General features: G+C 48.0%; 1 protein-coding gene across 3 annotated transcripts in view; it reads left to right on the top strand.

The window, feature by feature from the left end:
- Nucleotides 1-17997, top strand: part of LOC119966615 (GDP-L-fucose synthase-like) — a 40513-nt gene that overhangs the window by 17472 nt on the left and 5044 nt on the right. For all 3 annotated transcript variants that reach the window (XM_038798602.1, XM_038798601.1, XM_038798603.1), the window contains 6 exons: nucleotides 227-355; nucleotides 4563-4636; nucleotides 4806-4939; nucleotides 10371-10435; nucleotides 11962-12028; nucleotides 15517-15596. In XM_038798602.1, the coding sequence (XP_038654530.1) occupies nucleotides 227-355; nucleotides 4563-4636; nucleotides 4806-4939; nucleotides 10371-10435; nucleotides 11962-12028; nucleotides 15517-15596 (549 nt within the window). The remainder of the gene's footprint in view (nucleotides 1-226; nucleotides 356-4562; nucleotides 4637-4805; nucleotides 4940-10370; nucleotides 10436-11961; nucleotides 12029-15516; nucleotides 15597-17997) is intronic.

Genomic DNA, 17997 nt, shown 5'->3' with positions numbered 1-17997 from the left:
ACGGAGTTTGGAGACGGTACAGGATACTGTCGGAGAGTCAGTGAGGGAGAGACAGGGAGTTTGGAGACGGTACAGGATACTGTCGGGAGAGAATCAGTGGAGGAGAGACATGGTGTTCCGAGACACTGGGTATAGGATACTGTCGGGGAATCGGTGAGGGAGAGACAGGGAATTTGGAGAGTTTGTTGGGTGGTTGCTGGTGATTTATATGTTGTGTTTTTCACAGAGGAAGAATGTTCACATTAACGATAATGTGCTGCACTCAGCCCATGAGCACGGGGTCACAAAGGTCATCTCCTGCCTCTCCACCTGCATCTTCCCAGACAAGACCACCTACCCTATTGATGAAACTATGGTGAGACCTCCCTCTTCCTCCTCTTTTTCCTTCTGTTTTCCCCTTCCTTCCCCTCTAATGACGTGCCTCAAAAGTGGGTAAATAGAACTAAAATACAGATCGGTCATGATCTGATTGAATGCAGAAGAGGCTTGAGGGGCTGAATGGCCTTCTCCATCACCATAAACGACATATCAACACTGTTGCCTAATTCCAAATCAAACACCAAGCTCTGTTGTACCTCCACCATGAGGTGTACAGTTTATTAGCAGGTTCAGTATTACTTTCCCAACCACGGTTTCCCCGGATAAGACCAGGTAATGATGGCAGATTTCCTTCCCTGCAGAATATTTCCTTCACCAAGGGATATTAGTGACCCCGATGGGTTTTACAACAATCGTGTCTCTTAATCCTTCTTCGGTGATCACTCGCTAACTTACTGTCAGTAATGTGAAACTGATTCAAGTTTCATCCCTGGGTTCCACTCTGTACGGCTCAGAAACGTGGACTAGGTACAGACGCCACCTCCAGACCCTGGAGAGGTATCATCAACGCTGACTGAGACTGAGTCCCCGCATCAGCTGGGAGGTGTACTGACTTCAATGTCCTTGAATCTGCCAAGAGCAGCAGCATCGAAGCCATGAAACCAACTCCGCTGGGCCGTCTGTGTGTTTAGGATGTCAGAGCCCAGACTGCCAAAGAAATTCACCTTTGCCCAGCTCAAAGGAAGGATCCTGAACAAGAGGAGGTTAAAGGAAGCGCTTCAAAGACACCCTGAAGGCAAGAAATGCAACACCGACGCCAACGCCTGGGAGACCCTTGCTCAGAAAATGAAATGAAATGAAAATCATTTATTGTCACGAGTAGGCTTCAATGAAGTTACTGTGAAAAGCCCCTAGTCGCCACATTCCGGCGCCTGTCCGGGGAGGCTGTTACGGGAATCGAACCGTGCTGCTGGCCTGCCTTGGTCTGCGTTCAAAGCCAGCGATTTAGCCCAGTGTGCTAAACAGCCCCTGTTTAAAGAGGCCTATTTGGAAGAACCTCCTGATTGAAGGAACACAATTCTTCGAGGCCACCCGTCATAAAGAGGAGGCGTGGAAATGGAGTCTGCGATCTAAAGTTCAGTGACTGATCCTGCCTCCTGGAAACTCCTGCCAAGTGTGCGGTCAAAGTTGCAGCTCTAAGATCGGGTTGATCAACCATGCAAGAACCCACAGAGCGAATGACCAGTAATACCGAGTTTCTTAGGCGGACAGTCACACTCGTTAGCGAGTGATCACCGAAGAAGGATTAAGAGACTCGATTGTTGTAAAACCCATCAGGTTCACTAATATCCCTTAGGGAAGGAAATCTGCCATCTTTACCTGGTCTGGCCTCTATGTGACTCCAGACACACAGCAATGTGGTTGACTGTGGTTTTTCTGAATGCAAGGCCGTGTTTTTCTGAATGGAAGGTTGTGACCAGTGATGTTCCACAGGGATTGGTACTGGGGCCTCTGTTGTTTGTAATATACATAAACGATTGGGAGGACAATGTAGCCAGTCTGATGAGTAAGTTCACGGATGAAACCAAGGTTGGTGGAGTGGCAGATAGTGTTGAGGATTGTCAGAAGATGCAGCAGGACATAGATAGGTTGGAGACTTGGGCAGAGAAATGGCAAATGGAGTTTAATCCAGACAAATGTGAGGTGATGCATTTTGGTAGGTATAACATAGAGGGGAAATATTCTGTAAATGGCAAAACTCTTCGGAATATAGAAAGTCAGAGAGATCTGGGCATCCAGGTCCACAGATCTTTGAAGTTGGCAATAAAAGTGGACAAGGTAGTCAAGAAAGCATACGGAATGCTTGCCTTCATTGGACGGGGCATCGAGTATAAAAACTGGCAAGTCATGCTACAGTTGTATAGAACCTTGGTACGGCCGCACTTGGAATATTGCGCACAATTCTGGTCGCCACACCCCTTATTTGAAGGCATTGACCCCTAGTTCTAGATTCCCCAGCTGAATAGACCTGTGTCTATTCTGTCAAGCCCCCTTAGAACCTGAATGAAATTACTTTCCATTATTCTAAACTCCAGAGAGTATAGGCCTTTTTTACTCTTCTCTCTCCTCTGAGATTTGCAAGCCGGATTTATACAGATATTGTGTGGAGAGATTGATGAAGCAGAAATTGTTCTCCTTTGAGCTTTGAAGATTAAGGGGAGATTTAATCGAGGTGTTGCTGAAAGCTGTGAAGCTTTTCATCTCAGTCACCAGGATAAATACAAGAATGCCAAATTTCAAACAATCACGACAATCTGTACTACAGGAGAAAAGGAGAATGGTTGGTTAGCAAGTCGACTCTGATTGGCTGAGGTGTCGCCTTGGAGATAGCAATGGGAAACTAGAGGTTCCCCAAGCTCCCCTATAATTCAAAAGAGGCGCACGGCTTGAACATACTCCTTTTGTTTGCAGAGAATGGGTCTCTCTGCATGATTTGATGTCGCTTCGAGCAAGCGTGAATGAGCCATGTTATGAACTGGACTGATTACCTTAAATGGGCCAAAAGAGAAAATGCTGGGAAACCTCAGCAGGTCTGGCAGCATCTGTAGGGAGCGAAAAGAGCTAACGTTTCGAGTACAGATGCTGGACTCCCTACAGATGCTGCCAGACCTGCTGAGGTTTCCCAGCATTTTCTCTTTTGGTTTCAGATTCCAACATCCGCAGTAATTTGCTTTTACCTTCAATGGGCTGTTAATATTAATGCACTCTGGGTTGTTCAGCAAGTGCTGCCCAATTAGAGAATCATATTTTAGTTTCTGCCCAATTAAGGGGCAATTTAGCATGGCCAATCCATCTGCCCTGCACACCTTTGCGTTATGGGGTTGAGACCCACGCAAACACGGGGGGGGGGGGGGGGTGTACAAACTCCACATGGACAGTGACCCGGGGCCGGGATCGAACCTGGGTCCTCAGCGGCGTGAGGCAGCACTGCTAACCACTGCGCCACCATGCTGCCTAGAGAATGACATTTAACAGAAGACGTTTTATTTTGGGGTTTGCAAGCACGCTGGGGGGGGGGGGGGGGGGGGCTGGTTGAGTATGGCCTGTACTCTGCCTGTTACAAACAACTTAAGAAAATTGCTCTTTGTCACGGCGCCGAGGTCCCAGGTTCGATCCCGGCCCTGGGTCACTGTCCGTGTGGAGTTTGCACATTCTCCCCGTGTCTGCGTGGGTTTCGCCCTCACAACCCAAAGATGTGCAGGGTCGGTGGATTTGCCATGGTAAATTGCCCCTTAATTGGAAGAAAATGAATTGGGTGCTCTAAATTTATTAAAACAAAAAATAAAATTGCTGTTTGATTTAAGAACTAGGAGCAGGAGTAGGCCACCTGGCCCCTCGACTGATCTTTTGTGGACTCAGCTCCACTTTCCGGCATGAACACCATAACCCTTAATCCCTTTATTCTTCAAAAAACTATCTATCTTTACCTTAAAAACATTTAATGAAGGAACCTCAACTGCTTCACTGGGCAAGGCATTCCATAGATTCACAACCCTTTGGGTGAAGAAGTTCCTCCTAAACTCAGTCCTAAATCTACTTCCCCTTATTTTGAGGCTATGCCCCCTAGTTCTGCTTTCACCCACCAGTGGAAACAACCTGCCCGCATCTATCCTATCTATTCCCTTCATAATTTTATATGTTTCTATAAGATCCTCCCCACATCCTTCTAAATTCCAACTAGTACAGTCCCAGTCTACTTAACTGATCAGCCAGTTGTTATTAAGTACAAATGGCTGGTTTAGCACACTGGGCTAAATCGCTGGCTTTTAAAGCAGACCAAGGCAGGCCAGAAGCACGGTTCAATTCCCGTACCAGCCTCCCCGAAGAGGCGCCAGAATGTGGCGACTAGGGGCTTTTCACAGTAACTTCATTGAAGCCTACTCGTGACAATAAACGATTTTCATTTCATTTCATTTTTCATGTGTACAGAAGTGCTGGACTGAATGGCCTCTTGTGTTCTAACAACTCTGATTCTGTCTCGTGGCTGCCAACAAAGCTGCATTCAAACGGCAGGTAATGTCTGTGCCATATTCAGAGTCTAGCTAACTGTGCCGCAGTCAGAATCTATCTGGGGTACGATTACAGCGAGAGACAGAATCTTGCTGACGACTCCATCCAGGATTTGGACTTGGAGGGGAGATAGAAATGTAATATATTTTTCAATCCTATTGTGTTTCTTGTAGATCCATAACGGACCCCCACACAGTTCCAACTTTGGATACTCGTACGCAAAGCGAATGATAGACGTTCAGAACCGGTGAGCCTCCTCCTTCTTTGTACTTCATTTCCCTCCTCCTCCTCCTCCTCCTCTTCCTCCTGTGGCAGGTGCTGACATATGTGGAGCCTCAATCTCTGCAGAACTGGAGGTGGTGTTGCCTTATCCCGGCTGTGGATTTGTCACTAACCTCTTTCCTTCTCTATCCCAGCGCTTACTCTGAACAACATGGCCGGATGTTTACAGCGGTAATTCCCACCAATGTGTTTGGAATGCACGATAATTTTAATATCGAGGATGGGCACGTTTTGCCAGGACTGATCCACAAGACGTACCTGGCGCAGAGTTGAGTCTCCTGTTCTTCATTCTTGGTCAAGTGACTGTGTTAAATTGTAACTGTAGATTTAGGATGTATAGGATGGGGAAGGAAACTGCAGGGGATGGGTACAATTGAAATGTGGAGCTTTTTCAAGGAACAGCTACTGCGTGTCCTTGATAAGTACGTACCTGTCAGGCAGGGAGGAAGTTGTCGAGCAAGGGAACCGTGGTTTACTAAGGAAGTTGAAGCACTTGTCAAGAGGAAGAAGGCGGCTTATGTTAGGATGAGACATGAAGGCTCAGTTAGGGCACTTGAGAGTTACAAGTTAGCCAGGAAGGACCTAAAGGGAGAGTTAAGAAGAGCGAGGAGAGGACACGAAAAGTCGTTGGCGGATAGGATCAAGGAAAACCCTAAGGCTTTCTATAGGTATATCAGGAACAAAAGAATGACTAGAGTAAGATTAGGGCCAATCAAGGATAGTAGTGGAAAGTTGTGTGTGGAATCAGAGGAGATAGGGGAAGCGTTAAATGGATATTTTTCGTCAGTGTTTACACTGGAGAAAGACAATGTTGTCGAGGAGAACACTCAGGTTCAGTCGACCAGGCTAGATGGAATTGAGGTTCAAAAGGAGGAGGTGTTAGCAATTTTGGAAAATGTCAAAATAGATAAGTCCCCTGGGCCAGATGGGATTTATCCTAGGATTCTCTGGGAAGCCAGGGAGGAGATTGCAGAGCCTTTGTCCTTGATCTTTATGTCGTCTTTGTCGACAGGAATAGTGCCGGAAGACTGGAGGATAGCAAATGTTGTCCCCTTGTTCAAGAAGGGGAGTAGAGACAACCCTGGTAATTATAGACCTGTGAGCCTTACTTCGGTTGTGGGTAAAATGTTGGAAAAGGTTATAAGAGATAGGGTTTATAATCATCTTGAAAAGAACAAGTTGATTAGCGATAGTCAACACGGTTTTGTGAAGGGTAGGTCATGCCTCACAAACCTTATTGAGTTTTTTGAGAAGGTGACCAAACAGGTGGATCAGGGTAAAGTGGTTGATGTGGTGTATATGGATTTCAGTAAGGCGTTTGATAAGGTTCCCCACGGTAGGCTATTGCAGAAAATAAGGAAGTATGGGATTGAAGGTGATTTAGCGGTTTGGATCAGTAATTGGCTAGCTGAAAGAAGACAGAGGGTGGTGGTTGATGGCAAATGTTCATCCTGGAGTTCAGTTACTAGTGGTGTACCGCAAGGATCTGTTTTGGGGCCACTGCTGTTTGTCATTTTTATAAATGACCTGGAAGAGGGTGTAGAAGGATGGGTTAGTAAATTTGCAGATGACACGAAGGTCGGTGGAGTTGTGGATAGTGCTGAAGGATGTTATAGGATACAGAGGGACATAGATAAGCTGCAGAGCTGGGCTGAGAGGTGGCAGATGGAGTTTAATGCGGAAAAGTGTGAGGTGGTTCACTTTGGAAGGAGTAACAAGAATGCAGAGTACTGGGCTAATGGCAAGATTTTTGGTAGTGTAGATGAACAGAGAGATCTCGGCATCCAGGTACATAAATCCCTGAAAGTTGCCACCCAGGTTAATAGGGCTGTTAAGAAGGCATATGGTGTGCTAGCCTTTATAAGCAGGGGGATTGAGTTTCGGAACCACAAGGTCATGCTGCAGCTGTACATAACTCTGGTGCGGCCGCACCTGGAGTACTGCGTGCAGTTCTGGTCACCACATTATAGGAAGGATGTGGAAGCTTTGGAAAGGGTTCAGAGGAGATTTACTAGGATGTTGCCTGGTATGGAGGGAAGGTCTTACGAGGAAAGGCTCAGGGAATTGAGGTTGTTTTCGTTAGAGAGGAGAAGGCTGAGAGGTGACTTAATAGAGACATATAAGATAGTCAGAGGGTTAGATAGGGTGGACAGTGAGAGTCTTTTTCCTCGGATGGTGATGACCAACACGAGGGAACATAGCTTTAAATTGAGGGGTGATAGATATAGGACAGATATCAGAGGCAGTTTCTTTACTCAGAGAGTAGTAGGGGTGTGGAACGCCCTGCCTGCAACAGTAGTAGACTCGCCAACTTTAAGGGCATTTAAGTGGTCACTGGATGGACATATGGATGAAAATGGAATAGTGTAGGTCAGATAGGCTTCAGATGGTTTCACAGGTCGGCGCAACATCGAGGGCCGAAGGGCCCGTACTGCGCTGTAGTGTTCTATGTTCTATGTAACACTTTTTTTTTTAAATTATTACACGGGACGTGGGTGTCACTGGCTAAGCCAGCATTTTTATTTCCGATCCCTAATTGTCCTTGAGAATCATAGAATTTACAGTGCATTCAGAGGCCATTTGGCCCATCGAGTCTGCACCGGCCCTTGGAAAGAGCACCCGACTCAAGCCCACACCTCCACCGTGGGGCAGCACGGTAGCATGGTGGTTAGCATAAATGCTTCACAGCTCCAGGGTCCCAGGTTCGATTCCCGGCTGGGTCACTGTCTGTGCGGAGTCTGCACGTCCTCCCGTGTGTGCGTGGGTCTCCTCCGGGTGCTCCGGTTTCCTCCCACAGTCCAAAGATGTGCAGGTTAGGTGGATTGGCTATGCTAAATTGCCCTTAGTGTCCTAAAAAATAAGGTTAATGGGGGGGGTTGTTGGGTTACGGGTATAAGGTGGATACATGGGTTTGAGTAGGGTGATCATTGCTCGGCACAACATCGAGGGCCGAAGGGCCTGTTCTGGGCTGTACTGTTCTATGTATCTATCCCCGTAACCCCACCTAACCTTTTTTGGGATACTAAGGCCAATTTAGCATAGTGAATCCACCTAACCTGCAAATCTTTGGACTGTGGGAGGAAACCGGAGCACCCGGAGGAAACCCACGCACACAGGGGGAGGATGTGCAGACTCCACACAGACAGTGACCCAGCCGGGAATCGAACCTGGGACCCTGGAGCTGTGAAGCATTTATGCCATCCACCATGCTACCCTGCTGCCCCAAAGTTGCACATTCTCCCCGTGTTTGCGTGGGTTTCACCCCCACAACCCAAAGATGTGCAGGCTAGGTGGGTTGGCCACGCTAAATTGCCCCTTAATTGGAAAAAATGAATTGGATACTCTAAATTTTTTTATAAATTAAGTGACACTGAACCATGTGATATTGGAGCAGGTATGGGGTAGAGTTTAAAGAGGTTTAGGGAAGAAATTCCCAGAGCTTAGGACGTAGGCATCTGAAGGCATGGCCATCGGTGATGGAGAGATTAAAACCCGAGATATGTAAGAGGAGTATGCCATTCGGCCCATCGAGCTGCTCTGCCATTCAATAAGATCACGGCGGATCTGATTCTGGTCTTCATTCCACTTTTCCTGACTGTTCTCCGTCCTCCCTTACTCTCTTGTTGATCAAAAATCTGCCTAACTCGAGCTTGAATATATTCGATGACCAAACTTCCACTGCTCCCTGGGGACGAGAATTGCAAAGATGAACAACAACTCCCTGAGGAAGGAAATTCATCCCCATCATAAATGGAGACCCTTTGTTTTTAAACTCTGTCCCCTCCCCCCCGCCGCTGTGTTTTAGATTCCCCCACCAGAAGAAACGACTACTCAACATCTACCCTGTCAGCTTCAGTACCTTTCTTAAAAATATGTGTATCGATAAAAAATTATAGTCAACAAAACCACCCGAAACAATCAAACAAAAACAAAGGAAGAACTAGACAAAAAGCCGCTAATTAACTTTAATACAAAAACAAAACAAAACCCCCGTGCAGCTGCCGGGGACTAGCTCCTTAAAAAAGGAAATGAGTGGCTGCCATGTTGGGTAGAATCCTTCTACCGACCCTCTGATTGTGGACTCAACCGTCTCCAAATGTAGAAAAGACATGAGGTCACCGAACCAGGCGGTGGCACTAGGCGGGGTGGAAATCTCCACCCAAGCATAACCTATCTCCCGGCTATCAATGAGGCGAAGGCAAGGACATCCGCCTTCACCCCAGACTGAAGCAACGGGGAGTCCGACACCCCAAATATGGCCACCAACGGACCTGGATCCAAATCAACACAGAGTATCTCCGACATGGTGTTGAAGAAAGAGGCCCAGAACCTTACCAACTTGGGACAAGACCAGAACGTAGGAGTGTGGTTAGCCGGCCACCCGTGAGCAGCGCTCACACTTATCCTCCACCTCGGAGAAGAATCCGCTCATCCTCGCTTCAGTCAGGTGCGCCCTGTGCAAAATCTTCAATTGAATCAAACTTAGTCGAGGACTTGAAGACATGGAGTTGACCCTGTGAAGGGCTACACTCCACACCTTCCCATCAAGAATGGGACCCAACTCACCCTCCCATTTCCTCTTCACCTCACTCCATGGCGCTGACTCTGCTGAGAGGATACGGACATCTCTGTCCAAAATAGTCCCCCTGGCAGACCCGGCCAAAGACAAAATCTTCTTCAAGAGAGTGGCGCCAAGGGAAAGAAGGGAAAAGCCGTGCCCAAAGTTTAGTGACTTTGAAAAGACTGGAACCAAGCAGCTGGAATTTCTCAGTCAACTCCTTAAAACTGGCAAATCTCTCTTCCACGAACAGGTCTCCAAACCTCTCCACACCCTGCCCCTCCCGAGACGTAAATGTCCAGTCCAAACCTGCTGGCAGAAAAAAGTGGTTGTTGCAGATGGGGGCCAGCAAAGACAGGAAACAGAGCTTGAAATGCGGCCAAATTGTCAGGGTGGAGACGCCACTGGATTCAAGGAAAATCTCACTGAAGAGAAAGACCACGGTGCGGTTACTATAGCGTGAAGGCTAGAAACCACGCAGGAGCTCGCCTCCGTTTGTTTCCATATGGAACCAGGATCACTAAACCACAATAACATCTGAATATTGGCTACTCAATAGTAAACCAATAAATTGGGTAGGGCCAAGCCCCACCACTGTCCGTCTCTTTGGAGGAAAGCCCCACAGACTTTGGGCTCTTACCCGCCCAGATAAAGGAAGATATTAATTTGTTGACTTTAACAAAAAAGGATTTGGGGAGACATTGAAAGAGAAACAAAAATGTCGGGAGCACGTTAATTATATTAGCCTGGGCGCTACCCACCATGGGTAGGGGGAGGTTATCCCACCCCCCAGTCTGACTTGACACTATCAACCAGATTAGTGCAAATTAATTTATGAAGCAAGGCCCAATTGTGCACCACCAATGAGGTGAGGAGGAGAATCCATTAGTAGTTGCACTGTATAAATCGATTGGCCAGTATGGTGCCGGCTGGAGAAGGAAGCAGTGTGAAGTACTGCCGCTGTGTGTATATTATTGTAAATAAAGTTATTTTCTTTCTGACTCTACAAACTTGTGCTGGATTCTTCGTAGCCCTCACAAACCTCCCATTTTCGTAAAGCATGCCCCAGGAGTGTCGCAGTGGAAGAGAGTTCGAGTTAAGTTACTGACCTCTTTCTGTTTCACTTGATTCCTACCCCCAGGAAACGGCACATCGCTGGCAGTGTGGGGATCAGGGAAACCCAGGAGACAGTTCATCTTCTCTCTGGTACGTATCTCAACTAATCCTCGGCACTCGGTTTGTTTCTGTGCTGCCACTGACTCAGCGGATACCATGGGGGAGGGAGGTGGAGTAGCCATTGCAGATCTGGGACTGTCAAATCTACCTCCAGTTTCTGGCTAGTGGCCGGCAGGCCCGGGCCGGCTGGAGGTGGGCAGGCCCGGGCCGGCTGGAGGCGGGCAGGCCCGGGCCGGCTGGAGGTGGGCAGTCCCGGGCCGGCTGGAGGTGGGCAGGCCTGGGCTGGACGGAGTATCCACCCTATCCCTATCCCTCTCCCTTCCCCATGCTTCCAAACATCTACCTCCCGAATATGGGACAAAATACTTGAGGAAAATTTCTCTGCAAGGCACCCCCAGTTCAGGAGATCATCGGGAATGTGACCCCTCTCTCTGAAGATTTTTATCTTCTGTAATTCCTGTCCCCATCCAGAACTGCTTGAGTTGTGTGGTGGCAGTGGTTACAGACACAGGGTTGGATCTGCCTTGGTCTGTTCACGGCCAGTGAAATGTTCCTCTGAGGAGCTGGGTGAATGTGTCCTCCTGGTCCGCTCTCCTGATTTTGTGGGGGGGGAATATGTCAATGAAGACTTCATTGTTGGTGACCTGGATTGCACCATCCCATTCCCAGGATATGAGGGTAAGTATAGAATCGAATCTGCACCGACCGTTTGAGAGAGCACGCGTCACAGACCCCCACCCTCTGATGGAGCACCCGACACAGACCCCCACCCTCTGATAGAGCACCCGACACAGACCCCCACCCTCTGATGGAGCACCGGACACAGACCCCCACCCTCTGATGGAGCACCCGACACAGACCCCCACCCTCTGATGGAGCACCCGACACAGACCCCCACCCTCTGATGGAGCACCCGACACAGACCCCCACCCTCTGATGGAGCACCCGACACAGACCCCCACCCTCTGATGGAGCACCCGACACAGACCCCCACCCCATCCCCGCAATCCCACCTGGGGACATTTTATTACGGCCAATCCCCCTCGCCTTTTTCTCTATTTATTAATTTCCGGGATGTGGGCGTCGCTGGTTAGGCCAGCATTTATTGCCCATCCCTAGCTGCCCTTCAGAAGGTGGTGGTGAGCTGCCTTCTTGAACTGCTGCAGTCCCTGAGGTGTAGCTACACCCACTGTGCTGTTAGGGAGGGAGTACGGGGATATATTTCAAGTCAGGGTGGTGAGTGACTTTGCACATCTTTGGACTGAGGCAACAATGCTACCCCTGTGCCACCGTGCCGTGAGGCAGCAGTGCCAACCCCTGTGCCACCGTGCCGTGAGGCCATAATGCTACCGACTGTGCCGTGAGGCAGCAGTGCCAACCACTGTGCCACGAGGCAGCAGTGCTAACTACTGTGGTGTGAGGCAGCAGTGCTAACCAATGTGCCATGAAGTAGCAGTGCTAACCACTGTGCCACCGTGCCATGAGGAACAGCCAAGACAGGGCATAGACAATAGAGCTTTGTGACTGGACCTAATAACACTGAGTTTGTTTTGCAGGATCTGGCCAGGCTTTTCATCTGGGTGTTGAGAGAATATAAGGAGATTGAACCCATCATCCTCTCGGGTGAGAATGGTTTGTCTGTCTGGTTACAGCCTGTCGGGTGATTTACTACATCAGAGGCGCTATATAAATGCTCATTGTGTTTGAGGAGGGGGGACAGTTACTAACTTAAAACCCTTGTTAACTCTCACCTTCCTCTGGCAGCGAGAAAGGGAGCTTTACTCTGTATCTAACCCCGTGCTGTACCTGTCCTGGGAGTGTTTGATGGGGACAGTGTAGACGGAGCTTTACTCTGTATCTAACCCCGTGCTGTACCTGTCCTGGGAGTGTTTGATGGGGACAGTGTAGAGGGAGCTTTACTCTGTATCTAACCCCGTGCTCTACCTGTCCTGGCAGTGTTTGATGGGGATGGTGTAGAGGGAGCTTTACTCTGTATCTAACCCCGTGCTGTACCTGTCCTGGGAGTGTTTGATGGGGACAGTGGAGAGGGAGCTTTACTCTGTATCTAACCCCGTGCTGTACCTGTCCTGGGAGTGTTTGATGGGGACAGTGTAGACGGAGCTTTACTCTGTATCTAACCCCGTGCTGTACCTGCCCTGGGAGTGTTTAATGGGGACAGTGTAGAGGGAGCTTTACTCTGTATCTAACATTACTCTGAAATTAGCAAACGTGACGCCACTGTTTAAAAAAGGAGGTAGGCAGAAAGCAGGAAATTATAGGCCAGTGAGTTTAACTTCGGTAATAGGGAAGATGCTGGAATCTATCATCAAGGAAGAAATTGCGAGGCATCTGGATAGAAATTGTCCCATTGGGCAGACGCAGCATGGGTTCGTTAAAGGCAGGTCATGCCTAACTAATTTAGTGGAATTTTTTGAGGACATTACCAGTGCAGTAGATAACGGGGAGCCGATGGATGTGGTATATCTGGATTTCCAGAAAGCCTTTAACAAGGTGCCACACAAAAGGTTGCTGCATAAGATAAAGATGCATGGCATTAAGGGTAAAGTAGTAGCACGGATAGAGGATTGGTTAATTAATAGAAAGCAAAGAGTTGGGATAAATGGGTGTTTCTCTGGTTGGCAATCAGTAGCTAGTGGTGTCCCTCAGGGATCCGTGTTGGGCCCACAATTGTTCACAATTTACATTGATGATTTGGAGTTGGGGACCAAGGGCAATGTGTCCAAGTTTGCAGATGACACTAAGATGAGTGGTAAAGCGAAAAGTGCAGAGGATACTGGAAGTCTGCAGAGGGATTTGGATAGGTTAAGTGAATGGGCTCGGGTCTGGCAGATGGAATACAATGTTGACAAATGTGAGGTTATCCATTTTGGTAGGAATAACAGCAAACGGGATTATTATTTAAACGATAAAATATTAAAGCATGCCGCTGTTCAGAGAGACTTGGGTGTGCTAGTGCATGAGTCACAGAAGGTTGGTTTACAAGTGCAACAGGTGATTAAGAAGGCAAATGGAATTTTATCCTTCATTGCTAGAGGGATGGAGTTTAAGACTAGGGAGGTTATGTTGCAATTGTATAAGGTGTTAGTGCGGCCACACCTGGAGTATTGTGTTCAGTTTTGGTCTCCTTACTTGAGAAAGGACGTACTGGCACTGGAGGGTGTGCAGAGGAGATTCACTAGGTTAATCCCAGAGCTGAAGGGGTTGGATTATGAGGAGAGGTTGAGTAGACTGGGACTGTACTCGTTGGAATTTAGAAGGATGAGGGGGGATCTTATAGAAACATTTAAAATTATGAAGGGAATAGATAGGATAGATGCGGGCAGGTTGTTTCCATTGGCGGGTGACAGCAGAACTAGGGGGCATAGCCTCAAAATAAGGGGAAGTAGATTTAGGACTGAGTTTAGGAGGAACTTCTTCACCCAAAGGGTTGTGAATCTATGGAATTCCTTGCCCAGTGAAGCAGTTGAGGCTCCTTCATTACATGTTTTTAAGGTAAAGATAGATAGTTTTTTGAAGAATAAAGGGATTAAGGGTTATGGTGTTCGGGCCGGAAAGTGGAGCTGAGTCCACAAAAGATCAGCCATGATCTAATTGAAAGGCGGAGCAGGCTCGAGGGGCCAGATGGCCTACTCCTGCTCCTAGTTCTTATGTTCTAACCCCGTGCTGTACCTGTCCTGGGAGTGTTTGATGGGGACAGTGTAGAGGGAGCTTTACTCTGTATCTAACCCCGTGCTGTACCTGTCCTGGGAGTGTTTGATGGGGACAGTGTAGAGGGAGCTTTACTCTGTATCTAACCCCGTGCTGTACCTGTCCTGGGAGTATTTGATGGGGACGTGTAGACGGAGCTTTACTCTGTATCTAACCCCGTGCTGTACCTGTCCTGGGAGTGTTTGATGGGGACAGTGTAGAGCGAGCTTTACTCTGTATCTAACCCTGTGCTGTACCTGTCCTGGGAGTGTTTGATGGGGACAGTGTAGAGAGAGCTTTACTCAGTATCTAACCCCGTGCTGTACCTGCCCTGGGTGTGTTTGATGGGGACAGTGTAGAGGGAGCTTTACTCTGTATCTAACCCCGTGCTGTACCTGTCCTGGGATTGTTTGATGGGGGCAGTGTAGAGGGAGCTTTACTCTGTATCTAACCCCGTGCTGTACCTGTCCTGGGAGTGTTTGATGGGGACTGTGTAGAGGGAGCTTTACTCTGTATCTAACCCCGTGCTGTACCTGTCCTGGGAGTGTTTGATGGGGACAGTGTGGAGGGAGCTTTACTCTGTATCTAACCATCTGCTGTACCTGTCCTGGGAGTGTTTGATGGGGACAGTGTGGAGGGAGCTTTACTCTGTATCTAACCCCGTGCTGTACCTGTCCTGGGAGTGTTTGATGGGGACAGTGTAGACGGAGCTTTACTCTTTATCTAACCCCGTGCTGTACCTGCCCTGGGAGTGTTTGATGGGGATGGTGTAGAGGGAGCTTTACACTGTATCTAACCCCGTGCTGTACCTGTCCTGGGAGTGTTTGATGGGGATAGTGTAGAGGGAGCTTTACTCTGTATCTAACCCCGTGCTGTACCTGTCCTGGGAGTGTTTGATGGGGATAGTGTCGAGGGAGCTTTACTCTGTATCTGATCCCGTGCTGTACCTGTCCTGAGAGTGTTAGGATCTGGAATGCACTGTCTGTGAGTGTGGTGGAGGCAGGGTCACACAGCGAGTGGTTAGGGTCTGGAATGTACTGTCTGACAGTGTGGTGGAGGCAGGGTCACACAGCGAATGGTTAGGGTCTGGAATGCACTGTCTGACAGTGTGGTGGAGGCAGATTCAGTAAAGACTTTCAAATAGAAATTAGACTGTTATCTGAAAAGGGAGAATGTCCAGGGTGATGGGGAAACGCAGGCAATGACACAAAGTGAATTGCTCATTCAGAAAGCTGGTATAGACATTATGGGCCGAATGGCCTAGTCCTGGGCTGTAACAATTATGTGATTGTTTTAACCCTGTTTTTAGGATGCTGTACATTGGCGTTGCATCAGAGTAGGTTCTCGAACGGTGCTTGGTACAGATTCCTGTGAGGATAATGTTTCTGTTTATCTGCCCGCAGTGGGAGAAGAAGACGAAGTGTCCATTAAAGAGGCAGCAGAGAGCATTGTGGCTGCCATGGGGTTCAAAGGGGAGCTCGTTGTATCCTTCATGTATGACTGTCTGAATCCTTCACATGTATGACTGTCTATCCTTCACATGTATGACTGTCTATTCTTCACATGTATGACTGTCTATCCTTCATGCGTGTGACTGTCTGTATCCTTCACATGTATGACTGTCTATCATTCGCATGTATGACTGTCTGTATCCTTCACATGTATGACTGTCTGTATCCTTCACACGAATGACTGTCTGTATCCTTCACACGAATGACTGTCTGTATCCTTCACATGTATGACTGTATCCTTCACACGTATGACTGTCTGTATCCTTCTGACTGTGTCCTTCATATGTCGGTCTGTGCCCCTCGTGTATGCAGTGGTCTGCAAATTACTCTTTTGGAGAGTTCCCAGCTGCAGAGAACTCCTCATTGGGCCACTGCAACTTAGCCAGGGCTGCAGCTAATAGTGGTCTAGCTGAATTTTGTGTGTGTCTCTCTATGTCTGTGTGTGTCTCTCTATGTCTGTGTGTGTCTCTCTATGTCTGTGTGTGTCTCTCTATGTCTGTGTGTGTGTGTCTCTATGTCTGTGTGTGTGTCTCTATGTCTGTGTGTGTGTCTCTCTATATGTCTGTGTGTGTGTGTCTCTCTATATGTCTGTGTGTTTGTCTCTCTATGTCTGTGTGTGTGTCTCTCTATGTCTGTGTGTGTGTCTCTTTATGTCTGTGTGTGTGTCTCTCTATGTCTGTGTGTGTGTCTCTCTATGTCTGTGTGTTTGTCTCTCTATGTCTGTGTGTGTGTCTCTCTATGTCTGTGTGTGTCTGTCTATGTCTGTGTGTGTGTCTCTCTATATGTCTGTGTGTGTGTCTCTCTATGTCTGTGTGTGTGTCTCTCTATGTCTGTGTGTGTGTCTCTCTATATATGTCTGTGTGTGTGTCTCTCTATATGTCTGTGTGTGTGTCTCTCTATATGTCTGTGTGTGTGTCTCTCTATATGTCTGTGTGTGTGTCTCTCTATATGTCTGTGTGTGTGTCTGTCTATATGTCTGTGTGTGTGTGTCTCTATATGTCTGTGTGTGTGTCTGTCTATGTGTGTGTCTCTCTCTCTATGTCTGTGTATGTGTCTCTCTATGTCTGTGTGTGTGTCTGTCTATGTCTGTGTGTGTCTCTCTATGTCTGTGTGTGTGTCTCTCTATATGTCTGTGTGTGTGTCTGTCTTTATGTCTGTGTGTGTGTGTGTTTATGTCTGTGTGTCTCTCTGTCAGTGTGCGTGTCTCTATGTCTGTGTGTGCGTGTCTCTATGTCTGTGTGTGCATGTCTCTGTCTGTCTGTGCGTCTCTATGTCTGTGTCTGTCTGTGCGTGTCTGTGTGTCTCTCTATGTCTGTGTGTGTCTCTGTCTCTGCGTGTGTGTGTCTCTGTCTCTGTGTGTCTCTATGTCTGTGTGTGTGTGTCTCTATGTCTGTGTGTGTGTGTCTCTGTCTGTGTGTGTGTGTCTCTGTCTGTGTGTGTGTGTCTCTGTCTGTGTGTGTGTGTCTCTATGCCTGTGTGTGTGTCTATACCTGTGTGTGTCTATACCTGTGTGTGTCTATACCTGTGTGTGTCTATACCTGTGTGTGTCTATACCTGTGTGTGTCTATACCTGTGTGTGTCTGTCTGTGTGTGTGTCTGTCTGTGTGTCTGTCTGTGTGTGTGTCTGTCTGTCTGTGTGTGTGTCTGTCTGTGTGTGTGTCTGTCTGTGTGTGTGTCTGTCTGTGTGTGTGTCTGTCTGTCTGTGTGTGTCTATGTGTCTGTGTGTGTCTCTGTCTGTGTGTGTGTGTGTCTCTGTCTGTCTGTATCTGTCTGTGTGTGTGTCTCTGTCTGTGTGTGTGTCTCTGTCTGTGTGTGTGTCTCTGTCTGTGTGTGTGTCTCTGTCTGTGTGTGTGTGTCTCTATGCCTGTGTGTGTGTCTCTATGCCTGTGTGTGTGTCTCTGTCTGTGTGTGTCTCTATGCCTGTGTGTGTCTCTATGCCTGTGTGTGTCTCTATGCCTGTGTGTGTCTCTATGCCTGTATGTGTCTCTATGCCTGTGTGTGTCTCTATGCCTGTGTGTGTCTCTATGCCTGTGTGTGTCTCTATGCCTGTGTGTGTCTCTATGCCTGTGTGTGTGTGTCTCTATGCCTGTGTGTGTGTGTCTCTATGCCTGTGTGTGTGTGTCTCTATGCCTGTGTGTGTGTGTCTCTATGCCTGTGTGTGTGTGTCTCTATGCCTGTGTGTGTGTGTCTATGTGTCTATGCCTGTGTGTGTGTCTATGCCTGTGTGTGTCTATGCCTGTGTGTGTCTATGCCTGTGTGTGTCTGTCTGTGTGTCTGTCTGTCTGTGTGTCTGTCTGTCTGTGTGTGTGTCTGTCTGTGTGTGTGTCTGTCTATGCCTGTGTGTGTGTGTCTATGCCTGTGTGTGTGTCTATG

Source organism: Scyliorhinus canicula, chromosome 5 (genome assembly GCF_902713615.1).
Source record: "Scyliorhinus canicula chromosome 5, sScyCan1.1, whole genome shotgun sequence".
NCBI classification, from domain to species: Eukaryota; Metazoa; Chordata; class Chondrichthyes; order Carcharhiniformes; family Scyliorhinidae; genus Scyliorhinus; species Scyliorhinus canicula.
The sequence above is the reverse complement of the archived record's forward strand: the minus strand, read 5'-3'. Positions and strand labels throughout refer to the sequence as shown.